Source organism: Monodelphis domestica, chromosome 3 (genome assembly GCF_027887165.1).
Source record: "Monodelphis domestica isolate mMonDom1 chromosome 3, mMonDom1.pri, whole genome shotgun sequence".
Taxonomy (NCBI): domain Eukaryota; kingdom Metazoa; phylum Chordata; class Mammalia; order Didelphimorphia; family Didelphidae; genus Monodelphis; species Monodelphis domestica.
The window spans coordinates 436,368,117-436,387,251 of record NC_077229.1 but is presented as its reverse complement, the minus strand read 5'-3'; the positions used below and the strand labels follow the sequence as shown (position 1 = coordinate 436,387,251).

Sequence of the window (19,135 nt, the reverse complement as noted above, 5' to 3'; positions counted from 1 at the left end):
CCATATTTGAGTCTTTCTCCTGACTTAACCCACTCTTGCATGGTGTTCAAATCAGGTGCTTGAGCTCCTTGACAGCAAGCATTTTGGCAATTGTTTACATTATTTCTCCTTTGATAATTATTATTCCAATTATTCTAATTATTCTGTCTATTATATCCATCATTCCTATTTAATTGTCTAGAGAATTGCCCTCTGAACCTACATTCCCTAACAAAATGTCCAACACAATTACATAAGAAACATCTCTTAGGTCTAGATCTCCTTTCTCTTGACTTATATTGGTTGTTTGGTTGCACAGATCTTAGAACTGCCACTGCCTTTATTCCCTTTATTTCACTGTCTCTTGCTTTATTGTCTGCATCCCTCAATTTCTTTTTCAAATCCTCCATTACAGTATCCCTGTCTTCATATTTATCATTATTGTCCATACACACATAAGTTGTCTTTCTCCTTAATACTTCTAGACCCATCTCTTCCCAATCAGGGCAATTATTTCTAAAGAATAATTTAATCTTAGGGCATGCATTTTTTACAAATATGCTCTTAATGTGTGCAATTGTGTCTTCTAACACATCCAGGCCCAAGAATATTTCAGCCACTTCTGGGATTCTCTCAAGGAAATTTGTAGGTGTCTCATTTAATTTCTGTTTAATATTCTCAAATTTAGACCATGAAATAGGGCCTTTAGTGTGTCTCTTCATCACATCCATAATTGAACTTATGGCTTGTTTCATAATTTCATAATCATGGGGAAAATTCATATCCAAACCTTGAAAAATCTCATGGCAATGGGGTCAATAATGGATCATTCCTTGTTTCTTTTATTAATTTATTCCTTTCCCTTTTAGTTAACAACTCCTTCATTAATAAATAAAAATCACCATAATCAGGGTCAAAGATGTCTATTGCCCTTTGAAATTCTCTTACTACCTTATTAGGTTCTTCTGAAAAGAATGGGGTCCTTCATCTAAACATTTCCAAATCTTCACGTGTAAACAGTTTATAAGTTTTGACCTTATATGTCTCATCTTGTGTCACAATAGGGGTAGCTCTTAAAGGGAATAGTGATGCTTGATTTTTATTGCATTCTGCCTCTTCCTGTTCCAATCTAGACAATTTCTTAATTTTCCCACCATTATTTTCCTTATTAATATCATTATCTTTTAAATCATTCACAATATCATTGGTTAAAATCATCCTCTTTCATACATAACTCCATTGCCTCTATTTTTTCTTTCATTATCATAATCATTTGTTTCGTCTCAGAATCCTATTATCGATAACACAATAGCTCTCAATATATAGCCAACACCAAAAAACAAATTTACATTTATACAGTACAAGTAAACATATACAAATCAATGGTACATAGGCTAACACCATTCTTATAGTTAAAGCCATCACAGGTTCCATCCACTCATATCCTAAAACCATGTAGCAACACTTTGGAAACAGGGTAAACATTCCACAAGGAATATGTAAAACACAATCCCATAGAAAATACAACACATTTGTCATGTCCCCTGACATGATGTTTACAGTGAGCAGAAAGTTATTATACAATACAGGCTATATTCTATTATTATCCACTTTGATTATTATTTGTAAACACCAAAGAACAGAACAACAACAACAAAAACCAACAACAACAAAAATGGCTTCTTAGCACATATGCCTTTGGGCCGTTTAAAAAAATTAAATCCCCATTCACTGTCAGTCAAAAGTCAGAATTCTGTGCCAAGCCAGGTAAGCACCTTGGAAGCAACCAAGTGCTGAAGAGTGACAATGGAATGTTCCCAGACAGTCCAACTGCCACCTTAGAAATGTCCCTGTTTTACCCTAACCAAAGTCAAAATTTTTCAGGTTAGTAACTATTGACTTGCCAACTATTATGGGAGGGTTAAAAGGAAGGGTTAAACAAGCTATATATATATATATATATAAAATAAAAGTTTATTTAACTAAAAGGAGGAGGGAAGGGAAGGGAATCAGGGACTACCTTCTTTCTAACCCCACCACAGTTATTAAAACTCTAAAGTTTCCAAATTATACTAAACTAACTAATTAAAAGAATAATTAAAATTAGAGAGGGATTTGTAGGGGTAAAGACAACAGGGGCCCAAAGAGATCTCACAACCAAGAGTCCTTCTTTGCTCCAGACAACAGTCCCAGAGAGATGTCACCAGCACCAGTAGAAATCCATTTTCTTTGTAACAACAGCAGTAGGAACAGGAAGAAATATCAAGACAGTTAAAGAGAGGGAACCAATGGCTTTTCTGGGTCCACCCCAGAAATACCAAACAACTACCCTCTGGGTATCTTGACAGCTAAAGCCAAAGCAGCTTCTCTCTCTCATGTGGAGTCCACCAATTGCCAGCCTCTGTGTTCTATTCCTCCCCTCCTGGGAGCTTTGGAATGCTAGCCCTGTCATTGCCCTGTGAATCTTTTGCTTCTTGCTTTTTGCAACTTGCTTCTTGCTTTTTGCAAAGCTAATCCTTTATAACAGTTAGGACAGTGAGCTTATTAACCTTCCTCATTCTGGTTATTTTTACATCTATTAATTCAGTCCAAGATCTTAGGTTTATTGACATCCATGTCACACTCTGCTCATGTATCTTTTGTTGACAAAAATCTTCACTTTTTTTTTACCTAAACTATTGAGCAAATCACTTCTCCTATCCTGTTACCCATATGATCATTTTAAAAAATCAACCTAAAGAATAAAAATGCATTTATTATGCATTTACTATGTACCAAGCACAGTATTAAGTGGGGTACTTTTAATCCAGAAAGAACCCCATCCGAGAACAATCACAGAGTTGTTCTGATGAACGGGATCGGAGATAGATGTATAGGAAGTAGTTGGAGAGAAGAGAATAAAGCAAAGCTGGCCAAGGTTTCCTACTACAGTTGGGTGTGTGTGTGTGTGTGTGCTTGTGAGGGAGGGGGGTGGTAATCACTGACTTCAGGTCTTATAGTCGAAGGCATTTGGTTAAGAGGAGACTAGAAGTGGTGGAAAAGGACCAGCCTTGGAACCTATTTTTCTCCCTGACTCCCTTGCCCCTAGAGCCCCTGCAGTCAAGTTAATGAAGAACCAGTTACCATACCCTGGAACATGCTAGGAACTGATAAGGACCCCAGCCCCAGGAATTCCTTGGCATTCCCCCTACCACTCCAGGATAAAAAGCCTGCAAGCCCCAGCCAGAAACAGGGCTCCAGCCATTTTCGAGTGCTGAGCCTAAACTCCAGTTTGCTTAATAAACTCCCTGCTGTGTGTTACATTGTTGGTCATTGTTTCATCCTTGGGATCGATTAAGCAGGCACTTCAGTGGCTGGAGAGAAGAATCTTCATTGTCATCTGTGTCATCTTCATCTCTTTTATTCTTGTCATCATTATTCTCAAACTTGACCAGCATTTGAGCAAGATCATTGTGATGGACTTGGAACATTTCTTCAATGTGCAATATAAAAGGGGAAGCTTTACTCAACTGAATCAGTGCTGTGTCTTCACTGCATATGCTTTTGTCTACCATATAGTAGGTGCAATATAAATGCTAGTTGTTATTTTAAAGTAAATTTTATTAATATTTCTGTTTCTTCTGTCACCACAGTATTCTTATATATCCCTTCCCTTCCCAGAAAGCCATCGTATCAATCAACACAGCTGATTGATAGGTTTTGAAAAAAAGTCTTGTGGACCTCCTACCTCCCCAAAAGGAAGTTCTCATTTCTTTATTTGAGTCCTACTTGGTTTTTTAATTTTTTTACACTTACTTTTGATTTTTTGGTGTGCCATCTTTCCATTTACATTGTTGTAGTTATTATGTATATTGCTTTTTTGGCTTTGATTACTTCACTCTGCATCAGGTCATATAGATCTTTCCTTGCTCCTTTTCATGGTAATTCCATTACATTCATGTACCACAATTTACTTAGCCTTTCCCCAATTGATGAGCATCTACTTTGTCTCTAATTCTTAGTTATCACAAAGTACTGCTATAAATATTTTGGAGTATATAAGGACTTTTTTCTTATTTATGGCTTCCTTGGGATTTAAGTCTGGTTCAAAGGGTATGGACATTTTAGTCATTTTATTTGCATAATCTCAAATTGTTTTCCAAAAAGGCTGTATTATTTCACAGCTCTACGAACAATGTAGTAGTGCACCTGTCTTTCCACAACCCCTCCAACATTGACTATTATCAAATTTTGTCATTTTTGACAATTTGCAGAACTTGAGGAAATAAGTTTTGAATTTTTCTTTCCTCATTAGTAATTTGGAGCATTTTAAAATGTAGTTGTGAATACTTTGGGGTTCTTTTATGAACTTTTTGTTCATATCCTTTGACCACTTATCTAGTGGGAAATGGCTATTAGTCATGTATATTCATAAAATTTTTATATCTTGGATATCAAACTCTTATCAGAGAAAGCTGATACAAAGATTTTTTTCCCATTCAAACACTTCCCATCTTAGTCTAAATGCATTAATGTTGTCTGTCTTGATTTAATCAAGTTTAAGACTGTATAGTTTTTCATTTTGTTGGTTTGTTTGATGCATTTACCTTTGAAGATATGAGATTTATTTTTTCCCCTCCATTTGTGGCTAAAATTCTTTTTTGGTGTGTGTGTGTGTGTGTGTGTTTCCCACTTTCCTGCTGAAAATACACTGTTATGCTCCTTCAGTTACTTTAATCTTTTTTTTTTTTAAGATGATCTTGATTCCCACTGGCTGTCTTCCCCCTATCCTGATTCTCAACCTTTCTCTTTAGGATTTTGTTTATTAGTCCCTTTCTCTCTTCCCTGCCTAGTTATATATTTCTTTCTCTCTTTTTTCCTTCTCAGTTAGTTACTTTGCACTTCTCTCCTTCAGTTAGTTCTGTTCATAAGTTTAAGAAAATTTTTAGAATCATTTTTCAAAAAGATTTTCTCTCCTTATCTTCATTCTCTCTACCTACTTTAGACTCTCATTCTTTGATTCATGATCCATATAATATTGTTCTTTCTCTACTCTATTCGTGTAATCAAAGCTTCCAAGATATCCATTCTAGGCTCTTTCCCTGTTAGTGGCTTTCTGCTCGTGCCTTGTAGGGTTTAATCCATGCATTCCCCCTTTCTATTCTGCCTCACCTTCAGAACTGTACCATTTATTGCAGTACCAGAAATGACCCTGCCCCATGATAAGACTCTTCCCTAACAATGTCCCTGATTATGCAGCCTGCCACTGAGTTACATCTTCTTGGGGTTTTTTTCCTGCATTTGCTTGGAAATCTCCCCATGTCCATTTTTTCCCATCTTTCAAGTGCTAGTTGCCCCTAGAGGTTCCAACTCTTCCACCTCCCAGAACGAATATATTTTCAAGTACCAAATCCTCCCGGCTTCATCCAATTCTCATCTCTTTATCAATTACCGCTTTACCCATAGGAGTATCCATCAGTGGAATGCCCTCTCACCTCTAAAATAAAGCTTCATTTCTTCTCCACCTTTTCCAACCTTCCTTCTCACTCCCTAGCCTCTAGTCTCTCCTCTTTCTGAGACCACACAGGTTGCTCCTACCATGGCACACCACACATTCCTCCCTATCCCCTTGTTCCTCTTGCCCCCTCCCATGTAGTTATGTCCAAATAAAAAGGAACAATTTACCTGAAGACAGTGTGTCATCAGATTCTGTCCATTACTCCCCTTGTCTGTCTCTTCACTGTTACCTCTGCCAAATTTCCACCTTCACTTTTCCCCTTTTTTTGTACATTTGGAAAGTCATCCCCTATTGGTGGTCTTGTCACTCCACTGCTATTGCTATTCTTGCCTGACATAATTATTTGCTGCTCCTGCATTTCTGTTGTGTGGGTATTTGAGAAGTAAATGACCTCCTCAGTTCTAGCTATCTTTCTAAAAAAATGTTTGAACCTCTTCTTTATTATGGGACATACATACGTTTCTTATCCTGTATGGCTATGCTCAGTTTTGCAAGACAGGTCACCTGATTGTTATCCTGAGGGCCATTGCTCTTCAGAACCTATTATTCCATTCTTTTCTCCGTTCACGAATGGGCTTTGTCTTGGATTACTTGAATGTACATTCCTATCTAGTTGAAGCTCCTCCAGATGGCTTGCAGAACTTGTTTCTGAATTGAATTGCTAAATGTAACCACTTGGTGTCTTGAAGTTTGCAGTCTTTGGCTTATTTGTTGTTACAGTTGTTTTCTAGAGGTGGCTTGTGAATGCTTTCCGTTGGAATTTCATTTTCTTTGTTCAGAAGTTGTTTTCTTCATTATGGGGGAAGGTTTCTGGTCTTGTCATATTCTTATGGGAGATCTTTGATCTTTAGGTTGTCTCTACACAACCCAGATTAATATGTTTTGCTTTGCATAGCAAGCATATATTCTTTTAATGTTCTTTTTTTTTCCTTTTCTTCTTTGATTGCCCTTCATTTTTCTATCTTTGCAATCCCTGTTCTTTTGTTTCTTTCATGACGGTTGCCACTTATGAGTCAAATTTTTCTGTTTGGCTCATTATTTTTCCTTTGCAAGATGTGCATTCTGCTCTCATGATTCCCGTCTCTTTTAAACCACTTAGGAATAACATACTATAATTTCATGTTATCAAGTTTTGCAAAATCCTGGGTCATCAAGAAGTGGATTATTTTATTTTGCAATACTTTGGTATAGAAGCCTAAATTCATTTTCTAGATCTGGAGACCTATTTCCTACTTTTTGTAACTTTTCTCCATTGATTTATCTATTTATGTTCAAGGGCTTTGATTTTGTTCTTTCTGAAATCTTTGGTACTTTTGTACTTTGCCCTTATTTTCCTTATCACTCATTTCCTGATTCATCTATCTGAAGGTGGTTTCCTTGAGTCCGGATCTCAGAGTGTCTCAGCCTCCTCCCACACTGGTCAATTCGTGCTCCAGCAGCCTAAGTCTGCCTCAAGAGACTTTTGGGTGGTCAGAACTGACCCTAGCTGGATGCAGTATTCTTTCCCTTAGGCTTGCTAAAGTAGCACAGATCCTCACATCCATGGTGCCATATTTTGGAGACCCCACCACTCATTCTTTTCCTACATTCTATGGTCCAGCACTGGCAGTTCAAAGCCTATTTGCCCTGGCACTGTCACTTCAGAGCTGTACAGTGCTGGTGCTCCTGAGTGGCAGCCCCTGGCAGGCTGTTGTTCCTGAAGGGTTAGAGCCAAGCTGACTGTCAAGGGCCAAGGAAACTTCCACTGTCTAGAGCTAGGGTGCCCATGACACTGGAAAGAACCTTCTCTGGGGTGTAGGAAGGGGTTTGATGTAAGCCTAGGTTGTGTCCTTAGATCTGCTTATGCAGCCTTACCGCTGGTAGGGTGAGAGGTAGGGGATGGGTGCTGAGTAAGTTCAGGGTTAGGGAGCATTAGTTCCTGGTTTTTTTTTTAATCTTCCTTTGGATTCTGGAGGTCCTGGACAACAGAGACAGCTGGCATTATCTTTGGTGTATAATTTCTTTTGGAGAGGTTCACAAGGTCATTGAGATTGCAGAAACGTCCAGTCCACCGGCTTGTTGCTTATGGGACCCAGGAGTCATCCATCCACCACTGCACCCAGTCACAGTTCAAGGGACCACTCAGTTTCCTTTTGGATTTAGAAATAAGTTTGTCATGGTATCCAGCACAGTAGGTATTGAGCAGGATAGAAACCAAGAAAGCTCAAAAGCAAATCCTTGCCCAGTGCTTAGAGCCCAGTGAGATAAAATGATAGATAAAAAAGGATTATTTTTGCTTAATGAAGCATTCTGGTTCTCAAAGCTCATTGCACTGTTTTCAATAGAAATGTTGTGCTAAGGGGCTGGAATTTGGAAATTCCTCTACGGCCAACTAATCGGGCTGCTCTGATTCTTTTAATAGAAACGGTTCCTGATAGGAACCTGCTGCACTTGTAATGAAGAAATTTTGAAATAGAAAAAAAGAAAAGGAAAAAAAAGGTATCAAAAGTAGTCTATTCTATCTAATGATGGTAGGAAGGGCTTTCCCCCAGAGTAATCTGAACCATCTGCCTCTATACACTAAGGAGTTCGCCACTTTAATCCAGCTTATGGCCGACAAACCATTTTTGGTATCCTCTTTTCCCTATCATTATGCCCTTGAAGAGCTGATGAGGCTGTGTAGAAAGCCCTTTGCTGTTAAATTACTTGCTCTCTTTGGGGAAGTTTTGAGAATTTTAATTTATTTTTTAAGTTTTGAGGCTTAGTTTTCACTTTTTTGGGATAAGACCATGACTTTCTTCATCAAAAGCATGCTAAGTGACCAGGTCAAGAATTTAGGCCTTGGCGGTGGTACGGAAGAGAAAAAAGAAGAAGGAGGCACCTCTGATCCTGCAGCTGCAAAGGGAATGACTAGAGAGGAGTATGAGGAATATCAGAAGCAAATGATTGAGGAGAAGTGAGTACATGCACCTTCATTCATTCCCCTTTCTAAACATTGCCCATTTGAAAGTCATTTCCTCTTCCTCCCAGATGCTGAGCTCCCCCCTTTGCACAGAGCTCCATTCAGAAAAGCAATACTCAAAATAGGGGCAAAACTACCGAAGAAATCTCAAAAGACAGCATCAAACCTTCCCCATCTTCATGGAGTGGTCTAGGAATCCCTAGCTGGCTTGCTTATATTCTGCTGTGATGAAGGATTCATTCTGAAGCAAATTCAAGTCTAAATTCCAGTGTCACATCCAGGAATGAACAGGAAGGGATCTTACAGGTGATCTAGTAGAGTTCCCACATGATGAGGAAACAGTCCCAGAGAGGTCCAATGCCTTCCCTATAATTAATTGTTGTAGATGACAAGAGTTGAACCCAGGTTTGCTTTCTCTCAATTGAGTGCTCTTTCCCCCCGTGGCAACTGCTAGGTATGACCCATTTTCTATTCTTTCCTTCCTTTCTTTTTTTTTTTAATGAAAAATGAGCCCAATCTGATTGCAGTACATGGAAGACAAAGAGTTCAGAATTAGAGAGTAATGAAGTGTTAGCATAGAAGAACTTAAAGATCACCTACTTGGACCTCTTCCTTTTACAAATAGTAACCTAAGACTCAGACCGATTTATGACACTTTCATTTGGAGAAGTGAAAAGTGCAGAGAGCTCATAAAAATTACCTTCTGGAAAGGTTCCATAAAATTTAAAAAAGGAAAAAGCAAAGGAATCTGGCAATATTCCAATTGAACACATTCAAGGAAATGGAAATGTATGTATTTTTTGAATGTTTGTGATAATGATAATGTGATGATAATGAAAACTCATTTGGGAGAAAACTTCTTTCCAAGTTGGGGAATTAGCTATTAATAATGCTTAGGAAAACCGATCTTTTTTCAGTGCCAAGCTAATTAAAAGTGTGTTTAAAAGTCAACTCCGAAGCGAAACAAACACCCATAACTGCGAGTATGATTTCAAGGACAAGCATCTCTAATGCGGTGCTTTGCCTTTGCAGCTAGTTCACTAATAATTATGTAATGATTTTCTAAATCTGATGCTAAGGTGATTATGGGTGAGAACGTTAATGACCCAAAGGAATCTAAGGCTCGGAAAGGGTTAGATTTAATGGTCACCATTCCCATTGTTTTGTCGAGAAAGGCAGGAATAGTTCTGTCCAGCCCAAAGTGGGCCGGGGGCTAATGGGGATGAAGCAAAGGGAATGCTTCCGTAAGGCAAGGTTCCGGGGCAAAGGCAGGCCAGGCAATCAAATGGAAAGAAGCTGCTTTATACCAGTTGGAAGCCCTTCAAGCCTGCAGGACACATCGTTAGAAAAGCAATAAAAAAAATTTAATGAGAAGAGTGACGGTGTTTTACATATTTTTGCCAGTCTCTTTAATGTCTGCCTTAACGAGAGACAGCTGGGTTCTCATATCTGCTTCTGCATTCACTCTGGTTCTGGTTGAAGTACACAAAGAAAGTACAGCCTCACACAGGTATAGCGCTGGAACAGGAAGGAGCCGTTCTTAGGCAAAGAATGGCTTGGTATTAATACTAATTATTAGGAAAAGGGTCCTCAGATCCCATTCTGAGAACTCCTGCTTTAGAAACCAGCTCCTCAAGGAGCTCAGTCTCAGTCTTGATGTCTATACTAATCTATACAGAGAGAGAAGGAGAGAGAGAACGGTATCGGTCTTTACACTGACAGATGCAGGCAAAGCTTTGCCCTCGTAGGTATATGCGCACGTGTCCGGGGACGAGCATGGGCGTGGGGATTGGGTGCATATATATATTATATATATATACCGGATATTCCCACATAACCCCGCTCTAATCAAAGAAGAGCAGCCTCTGCTTAGCTGCCAGTCCCGGTGCTCGGCATAGAGGAAAACCCAGCACCACGCCACAGCACTGGCGCTCGGAGCAGGGGAGGCTTAGCTCACATCCCTGCTTGCTTTAATTTTTGCCTCTGACCAGACCATACCTCGGAGGAGTCAAAAGGCAGAGATCAGCCGCACCGCCCGAGCGAGGGGGCAAGTCCTAGTCTCTCCCCCCGGCAGGGCAGGGCGGGGCGGGGGAGGGGGGTGGGGGGGAAGGGAGGAAGGCCGCACAAGAAACTTAGGAAATGAATCTGTTAATAGTTCAGCCATTACGTCTGCAATGAAAGGGCAGCTCACCTGGCCCAACCCCCTTCTTCAAGAAGATTGCCCTCATTTGGCTTTTAAGTCATCCCCTGATTGGATAGTCACTACGCAGGGGTCACCCTCAGACGGAGGAGGAAAACGGAATCGATGAGTGAGCAGGGCCTTTGCCGCTCTTAATAACTACAGACATCAGATCTTCACCTTTATAGAAAACTTTATTTACAAAATGCATCGCATCTGCGACCACATATTTATAACACTTTATCAAATTGCTAAGGAGGGACGGAGGGAATTTGGAATTCAAACTTTTAGAAAATAACGAATATTTTCCCAATATTTACATGAAATTGAGAAAAATGGAATATTATTTTTAAAAGCTTTGGATACATTGTCTCATCTGAACCTCACAATAATTCTGTGAAGTACATCTGTCATCCCTTCCCCCCCCTTTCTCTCTCTCTCTCTCCCTCTCTCTCTCTTCCTTCCTCCCTCCCTCCCCCCTCTCTCCTCCCCCTCTGTCTGTCTGTCTCTCTCCTTCCCTCCCTCCTTCCCTCCCTCCCTCCCTCCCTTTCCCGCTCTCTTTCTACTCTCTCACTCTCCCCATCTCTGTCTCCCTCCCTCTCTCTTTCCTCCCTTTCCCCTCCCTCTCTCCCCTCTCCTTCTTTCTTTCCCCTCCCTCCCTCCTTCCTTCTCTCCCCCTCTCTTCTTCCCTTCTCTCCCTCGCTCTCTCTCCTTCCCGCTCTCGCTCTCTCCCCCCCTCTCTTTCTCTGTCTCTGTCTCTCTCTCCTCTCTCTTTCTTTCCCTCCCCCTCTTGTCTCTCACTCCCTACCCCCTCCCTCTCTGTCCCTCTCTCCCTTCCCCCCATCCCTCACTTTGTCTGTCTGTCTTTTTTGATGAGGTAGATCACAGTGATTCACTCAGGTTAACTTGAGGGCCCTAAAAGGATTCATCAGGAGCAGGATGGCCCAAAAGACAGGACTGGATTCAAATTCTGCCTCTGCTTAAAGACTAGTTGGGTGACATCAGCAACTCACATAACCTTCCCATGGTCCAGTCAATGTTCTAAGACTGGAAGTTGAAGACAAATTTCAGATTTGCTTTTTCAAAGTTAGTTCTCTCCATTGATGAGATAAATGATTTCTATAACATTACATTCGTATTTAATTTTTTCAAAATTGGTTTTGTCTAACTGGACAGTATTCTGAGAATTTGCTTTTTTTAGTTGCTCAACAGTTAGATGCAACTGTTGCTTTACAAAATTAAACATGATTCAGAACATTGCTTTATTTCAGTTCTTCAGTAGGAATTTGCTGAGGACTTGAGTTTGCCTGTTATAATATGCAATGCTTTGTGCCTGGGAAAAGTGACTCAAAATGTATGACTTTTGTGTCTGGGGCAAGTTAAATCCATCCATTTCCATGGATGGAAGGTCAATGCAGAATTCTCAGAGGGTACAGCCACTGGGAAGCAAGGGAAGAGAGCGTTATAAGAGGAGGCTTTGGGGAGTTTTTTGAGCAGAGGGCAGTATGAATATTAGTTGAGAAACTGTTTACAGTCTGGAAAATTCATGCTTTTATAGCATGAGGTGATAAGATTATGGAATGGGGTGCTAGCTAGGGTAATGGAGAAAAAGGATTTGGATCAGAGATAATAATAAAGTGGTTATTTAACCTTTTAAAATTTTATTGCTAGCTTTTACTCTCATATGATCATCATTCTCCAATATTTATTCCTTCCTTCCTCCAAGAGAGCCAGGCTTTGTAAAAAGAATAAAAAAGAGGTGTGTGGGGGGGGAACCCTTAATAGTTAAGCAAAATTAATCGGCACATCAACTGGGTCTAATGTTATGTGCCCCTTTCCAAGACCAGAAGCCCTGACCTCTGAAAAAAGGGGAGAAAAGTTCATTTTCATATCTTTTGAGGGGAGCCAAGCTTGATTATTATACTCACACAGCATTCAGTTTCAACTTGTGGTTGCTGTCTTTCCATTTACATTGCTGTAATAATCTTATGTTCCATTTTCCTCCCTCTGCTTACTTCATATTATATTAAGTTTCCTACATTTCCCCATGCTTTTCTATATTCTTACTTAACATTTTATTTTCAACATTTTAACATTTCAGTTGAATATAAGATGTTAATTTAAGAAGGTATAAAGTTTACTTTGTGGTATTGACTTTTATTTCAAACTTTCACATTTTACTAATTAACACTTTCCCATTCTACCTTTTTTTTTTTATAAAAAACAACAACAACAACAACCTTTTCTTTCTGTTTTAGAATTGATACCTGGTTGCAGGACCAAAGGATGGAGGTTAAGTGACTCTACTAGGGTCACACAACTAGGACATAGTTAAGGTCAAATTTGAACCTAGGACTCTACCAAGAGACATACCAAAAGACATTCTTTTTTCATACACATTCATCCAGAGACATAATTAATTTCAAATTATTTTTAATTAATTTCAAATTGATTTTATTTATTTTTATTTTATATTTAAAATTTTTAATTATATTATAATTTTAAGTAATTTCAAAATGATTAGACATCATCAATTTGTAGGCTCTATCTTATCATGCCCAGTAGGAAATCTTTCCTTATCCTTTAGGGTTTAACACTAGGGATAAAAAATTCAGTTACTACAACAGAGGGAAAAGGGATTTTTTTTTTTTAAAGATTCATAGGATCATAGATCTAGAGCCAGACAGGAACTGACAGATCATATAATTTAACCTCTTCATTTTATGAATGATGAGAAAACTGAGATCTGGAGAGGTATAGTGACTTGGCCAAGATCATATAGTCAACAAGCACTTGTTTCTGTTCTATATTTACATATTAAAATATCTTATATATCATAGATAACATTTATATATGATGTAGGCATATAAGATATTTTCACTCTTTTGACCCTAAAAGCATCTTGATCTTTAACCTCATCTATCTCTGTGTATGTATATTTATGTTCTACAATATAGTATAACATCTATATATATATCTATAATAATACTTATATCATAAATGTTATGTACATTATATAACATTTATTCATTTAAAAAAATATATAAAGACATTTTCATTCCTTTTAAGTATAGATATTTTCCATTCCTTTTAAATATGGTATACATAGATTATATATATGTAAATTATTTATTTTAATTTAAAATTTTTAAAAAATAATATTTATAATATATTTTATATGATATATAATAAATATAATATTTATAAAAATAAATAATAATAAATAAAAATTAAAAATTTTAATAGTTTTACATTTAAAATATATTTTAAATAAGTATATGTATATTTATATATGCAGTACAGTTGATATCTGGGGGATGGGGGATGCTCTTCATCTCTACTTGATTCTATTGACATTGCCTCCTTGTGGGCTTTTTTGGGTTCAGAACCTTCCCAGCAGTTCTCTTCAGTCTTTTTCACTCTGCTTTCTCCTCGCACCCTTGTTTATTCTGGCTCTGTTCTGACTTTCAGAATGGAAAGGGACGCTGCATTTACACAGAAAAAGGCGGAAAGGGCATGCCTCAGAGTTCATCTCAGAGAAAAATATCGCCTCCCAAAGGTAAGATATCTGACAAGAATAATATTCTTTTTTTTTAATTATTAAACATTATTTTATTTGGTCATTTCCAAACATTGTTCATTGGAAACAAAGATCATTTTCTTTTCCTCCCCCCCCCCCCCCCCACCTCTCCCATAGCCGACACATGATTCCACTGGGTGTCAGATGTGTTCTTGATTCGAACCCATTCTTTAAGAATATATAACTATTCTGTCTACTCTGGGGGGCGGGAGGAAGAAGAGAAAGAACAATTTGTTTGCTATTTTTAAAATTGATACAAATATCCATTCCAAGACAGAAAAGCAGTCAGGGCTAGGTCATTAGGATTAAGTGACTTGCCCAGGGTCACACAGCTAGGAAATCTCTGAGGCCAAATTTGAACCCAGGAAGAGGAGAATCTATGCGATGATGTGATCTCCTCCCCAATCAGGACCTTCTGGGTTGGGGGGGGGCGGCAGTTCCAGAGCCGGGGCTCTCGGGTCTCAAGGTCATTGTGGCTTCTGGGAGATCTAGTGACCAGGAGGGAACAAAGTGGAAGCCCAGAGAGATGATAGGACTGCAGACCAAGGGTCTGACCTGGCATCCTCTCATTTCAGATTCAGTGGGCATTTTTCTAACCTTATCACCCTGCCATCCCAGGCTCCAGGAGAAAGAAGCAGTTGGCATGAGGGCAGTTGGAGGGAGGGTCTTCATTCTGGGGACTAAGAATATAACTGTGGTCCAAATTGAAAGAAGAGAGAAGTTTCCAAGGAAAAACAATATATTCAATGGGATTTTAGGCTTTATAAAAGTGTGGCCATTAATAATGATATCTTATAACGTGTTTCTTTCATGCTTTTTTGTCTGAGCCCAGACCTCATTGTCCCTAGGCGCCTAGTTCTTGAGCTGGAAGGGGTCGCAGAGGCCACCTGGTACACCTTTCTCACTTTACAGATGAGGAAACTGAGGCCTCAGGAGATTAAATGACTGGCCCAAGGTCACACAATTTTGGAAAGCACCAAAATTAACTTTGGAATCCAAGCCCTCTGATACCAAAACTTTGTACCAAGTCAGTGAAGAGAAGAGAAATGAACAGAGATAAAATTGAAAGGAGGTGGCAGATAACTAACCACTCCTACCTCTGCTTTAGCCCACCCATACAAGACTCCAGGCTGGGTCCACTGATAGAAAGATGGTGGCATCAGTAGGAGCAGAGATACTGAGATAGATAAAATTTCAGGGAAGAGGATGAATTCCATGTGGGATATGTTCATTTTGAGGTGTTGATAGGCCCTATAGGTAGAGAGGACCTGTGACAATTTTTTTAAAATTTTAAATAAAAAAATTTTTAATTAAAAATTTTAAAATTTTAAAATGTTTTTAATTTTAAATTTAAAAATATCAGGGTAAAGTTGGGAAAAGAGATATAGATTTGGAAATCAGAGACCATGAAAGCCTTCTAATCAATCAATATTTATTAAGTACCTACTATGTGCTGGGCACTGCTAGGCACTAAAAGAAGATAAGGCCAACGAAAGTCACTCCAGGACAGCTTTCTGGGGAGTTTATGTAGGAGGTTTGACCCCCAAAGTAGACCCCTCATTTCCTCCACTCCCCAGCCTCAGGAAGTTATTGTTGAAGCTGCTCTTCAGAGAAACACAGTGTAATTCTAAAAGGTCCATCACTGGGCAATTGTCTGGGAGGTCAGGAGAAATGGGGCTGTGTTTCAGGTCGTTTCACCTCAGTAGGCAGCAACAGGAAAGACTTTGAGGATTCTAGCCAAGGGTATTCAAACAGACCACTGTTCCGCTCAGGAAATGGAAGGTGCCACCAAACTGGTCAATCCTCTGTATTCTGAAGGCTACTGCTGACAATGCAGTGTGTGTGTGTGTGTGTGTGTGTGTGTGTGTGTGTGTGTGTGTGTGTGCCGGCCCCCAGAGGATTAAAACCAAACAGGCTAGGATAGTATCTAGTGCCATGGGGATGGGGTACCTTGCTGCCCTCCATTTCCACCAAAGCCCCCCAAGAGAGCATAGCTCAAGGGTCTTCAAGCAGACTTTAGCAAAAGCCTCCCCTTGCTGGTGGCAATGAGCTACTGGTATGTGCTTGCCCAGGATCTTCTTCCCTGGAAAATTTTGAGAAGAGAGAAGATTAGATAAGGCTGTTTGTTTATTTTTTAAACCCTTAGCTTCTGTCTTAAAATCAGTACTGTGTATTGGTTCCCAGGCAAAAGAGCCAGTAAAAGCACTAGGCAATGGGAGTTAAGTGAATTGCCCAGTGTCACCCAGCTAGTAAGTATCTGATTCTGGATTTGAACCCAGGACCTTCCATCTCTAGGCTGGGCTCTAAATCCATTGATCCACCTAGCTACCCCATGGGTCTAAGGTTTGATCCAGGACTCCATGGTATGACAATATTGTTTCCCCAGCATGTTTATGGTCTGAAGATTCCCCTTTCCCAAGACTGTCTAAAACTGATAGTGTTTTTGAATTCCTGTAATATTATGCCTGATTTTTTTTTTTTTTTTTGGTGTGGAAACCTAGATTGATAGAGCTAGAAAAGGCCTTAGAAAACATCTAGCTCAGACCTCTCATTTTATGGATGAGGAGCCTGAGACCAGGACTTGCTCATCCAGAAGATTAATTAACATGTCTAGAATCAGGATTCACTCTTTAAACTTCAGGGCAATTCACTCATTCAAGAAGATGGGGCATGTGCTCCAATATTTTAGTGGAAAGCCAACACAAAGATGTGCAGAACACAATACTCTACCAACTCCATTCTAGACACACTTGTTTCCCCAGCATCCTTTGTTATGACTTTCTGAGGGCCCAACCAGAGAGGCATGGGGGTCAATATTTGAAAGAAAAACCAAATTCATAATTTAAACAAATAAACTAGCATGTGATAATTCACTTATAAGCAAAGAAGTCACTAAGTTTCCTTTAAATAGAGCTCCCTCTAGTGTATTGAAAACCAGTTATTCTTACCAACAATGTTACCCATTACTTTTTCAGAAAAATATCTATTGTATAAAAGGCAAATCACTGGAACTAGATATATATGTATATATATATATATATGTATAAAGTACTTTTTCCATTTTCTTTATTGTCATGCAAACACACTTCCATAATGATCATTATTGTAAGAAAGAGCACATTCATATATAACCAAAACCCCAAAATAAAGCCATAAATACATTGCTGTAAAAGACAACTCCAACAGTTCTTTCTCTGGAGATGGATAGCATCCTCCATCATAGGTCTTTCAGGATTGTCCCAACTCATTGCATGGCTGAGAGGAGCCAAGTTTTCACAGATAGTCATCGTCCAATATTGCTGTTCCTGTGTACAATGTTCTCCCAGTTTGAAACAAAGCACTTTTGCATGTTGCAGTGATGGGCATACCATTATACTTTTAAAAATAAGAAATTAAAATTTTAAAACTTGAAACACCAATTTTTTTATTCTTCTGCTAAGTCTACTTCGTCCTAGTTTGTCCAGTTCTGTTTTCATAATGTCAAACAATGTACTCTTAATTTCCTTTTGATAAAAGGGATTTTTGAAATACTTGTTTGTAGAGGGAAATCCAATGTGCTTTAGTTTATAAAATATTCTTTCTCACTTTATATCTCCTTGACAATCTTCTCTTAAAACATCTATGCAAGAAGAATAAAATCATCTCAATAAAAAAAAGCCTTGGGTAACTTGATATCAGTAATGCACTCATAGCAGCCCACATTTAGGTGTATTTATGGGTTACCAAATGGTTTCCTTCCATCTGGGCGACAGATTATCTGTCCTATCTGAGCCTCAGTCTTCTCATCTGTAAAACGAAGGGAAGGACTAAATGGTCTCATTGCCCTGAGCTGAGTTCCTGTCCCATATTTTTTCTAGAGGTGGCTGAGACCGTTTAGTCCTTCCCTTGGTTTTACAGATGAGAAGACTGAGGCTCAGAGAACTTCAATGACTTGTATTAAGCATGATAGCATGATGGCTGGGTTTTGAATCCAGGTCCTCTTTGTCCAGACCCACTGCACTCCAACTTTTCTGATTATTAGTCCAGGGAAAATGAACCCTGGGTTTTCTGCTCCTGACAAGCCGTTGGGGGTGGCCATCATAAAGACGTGTCCCTTAATCACCGAGAGTTCCTCCTAGAGACAGCCAGCTCCCGACCCTCTTGCTTCTGCCCCGCAAGGAAGGAAAATTGACTTTTGAATGTCGGTCTAGTCTGTCCCGTTGTAAAAGGTACCTTCAGCAGCCCCCGCGAGAGGAAGCGAGATGCTGGTGAAAGCTCAGGGATTCAGGTGGACAGCATGTGGCACAGCCCTCCCTGTGCCGCCTCGGAGCAGGGAACACATGGAGCCCACGTGGGGGATTAGGGGAGCATCTGGTCCCCACTGGTCGCAATCCCAGGGTCTGACCCGGTGCGCCACCTGGTGTTCCTGTTACAAACAGCCGGTGCGGCGTCCTGTTAGTGATGGGAAAGAAATTCACTAGGAACCAGATGGAGAAATGGGCTGAGAGAGTTCTTTGTACGAGACTGCGGATTGGAGGTGGCGCGTCCAAAGTGGAGCAACAGTAGTTCAGAAATATCCAAATGAGACTTCGGGTAGTTTTTGGTTTGTTCCTGTGAGTGAAGGCTGGAAAATAGAAATCTGGAGCAATCGGGAAATATCCTCCTGAAAAAACAAAAACATGAAATCATAGATCAAACTAGACAGGACCTCAAGACACAAAAGACAATTGACTCCCCCACTTTGTCTCCAAGCAACTGAATAAGAGTGTGAAAGAAGATTGGAACATATTTAAGAAATCATGTATTTTCAATGATTCCAAGTTACTCCGTGATTGCCCGAATCCATCTTTTTTAGTTCCATTGTTTCCCCAGAGATGCTCTATAGTTACAAATCAAAGAATACTGCAGCAATCAAAAAGTTAAAAATGCAAGCGATCCAGAGAGCAAAGTAGAACCAGAGTATAGAAGTATAAGCAGGCT

The 19,135-nt window shown here is 39.4% G+C and overlaps 1 protein-coding gene across 1 annotated transcript in view; it reads left to right on the top strand.

Moving 5' to 3' along the window:
• The first annotated feature begins 6,813 nt into the window (after positions 1–6,813).
• The window catches only part of CPLX4 (complexin 4), a 35,102-nt gene continuing 22,780 nt past the window's right edge, over positions 6,814–19,135 (top strand). The window contains exons 1-2 of the mRNA XM_001373890.4: positions 6,814–8,411; positions 14,068–14,155. Coding sequence (XP_001373927.1) covers positions 8,245–8,411; positions 14,068–14,155 — 255 coding nt within the window. The 5' untranslated portion in view covers positions 6,814–8,244. The remainder of the gene's footprint in view (positions 8,412–14,067; positions 14,156–19,135) is intronic.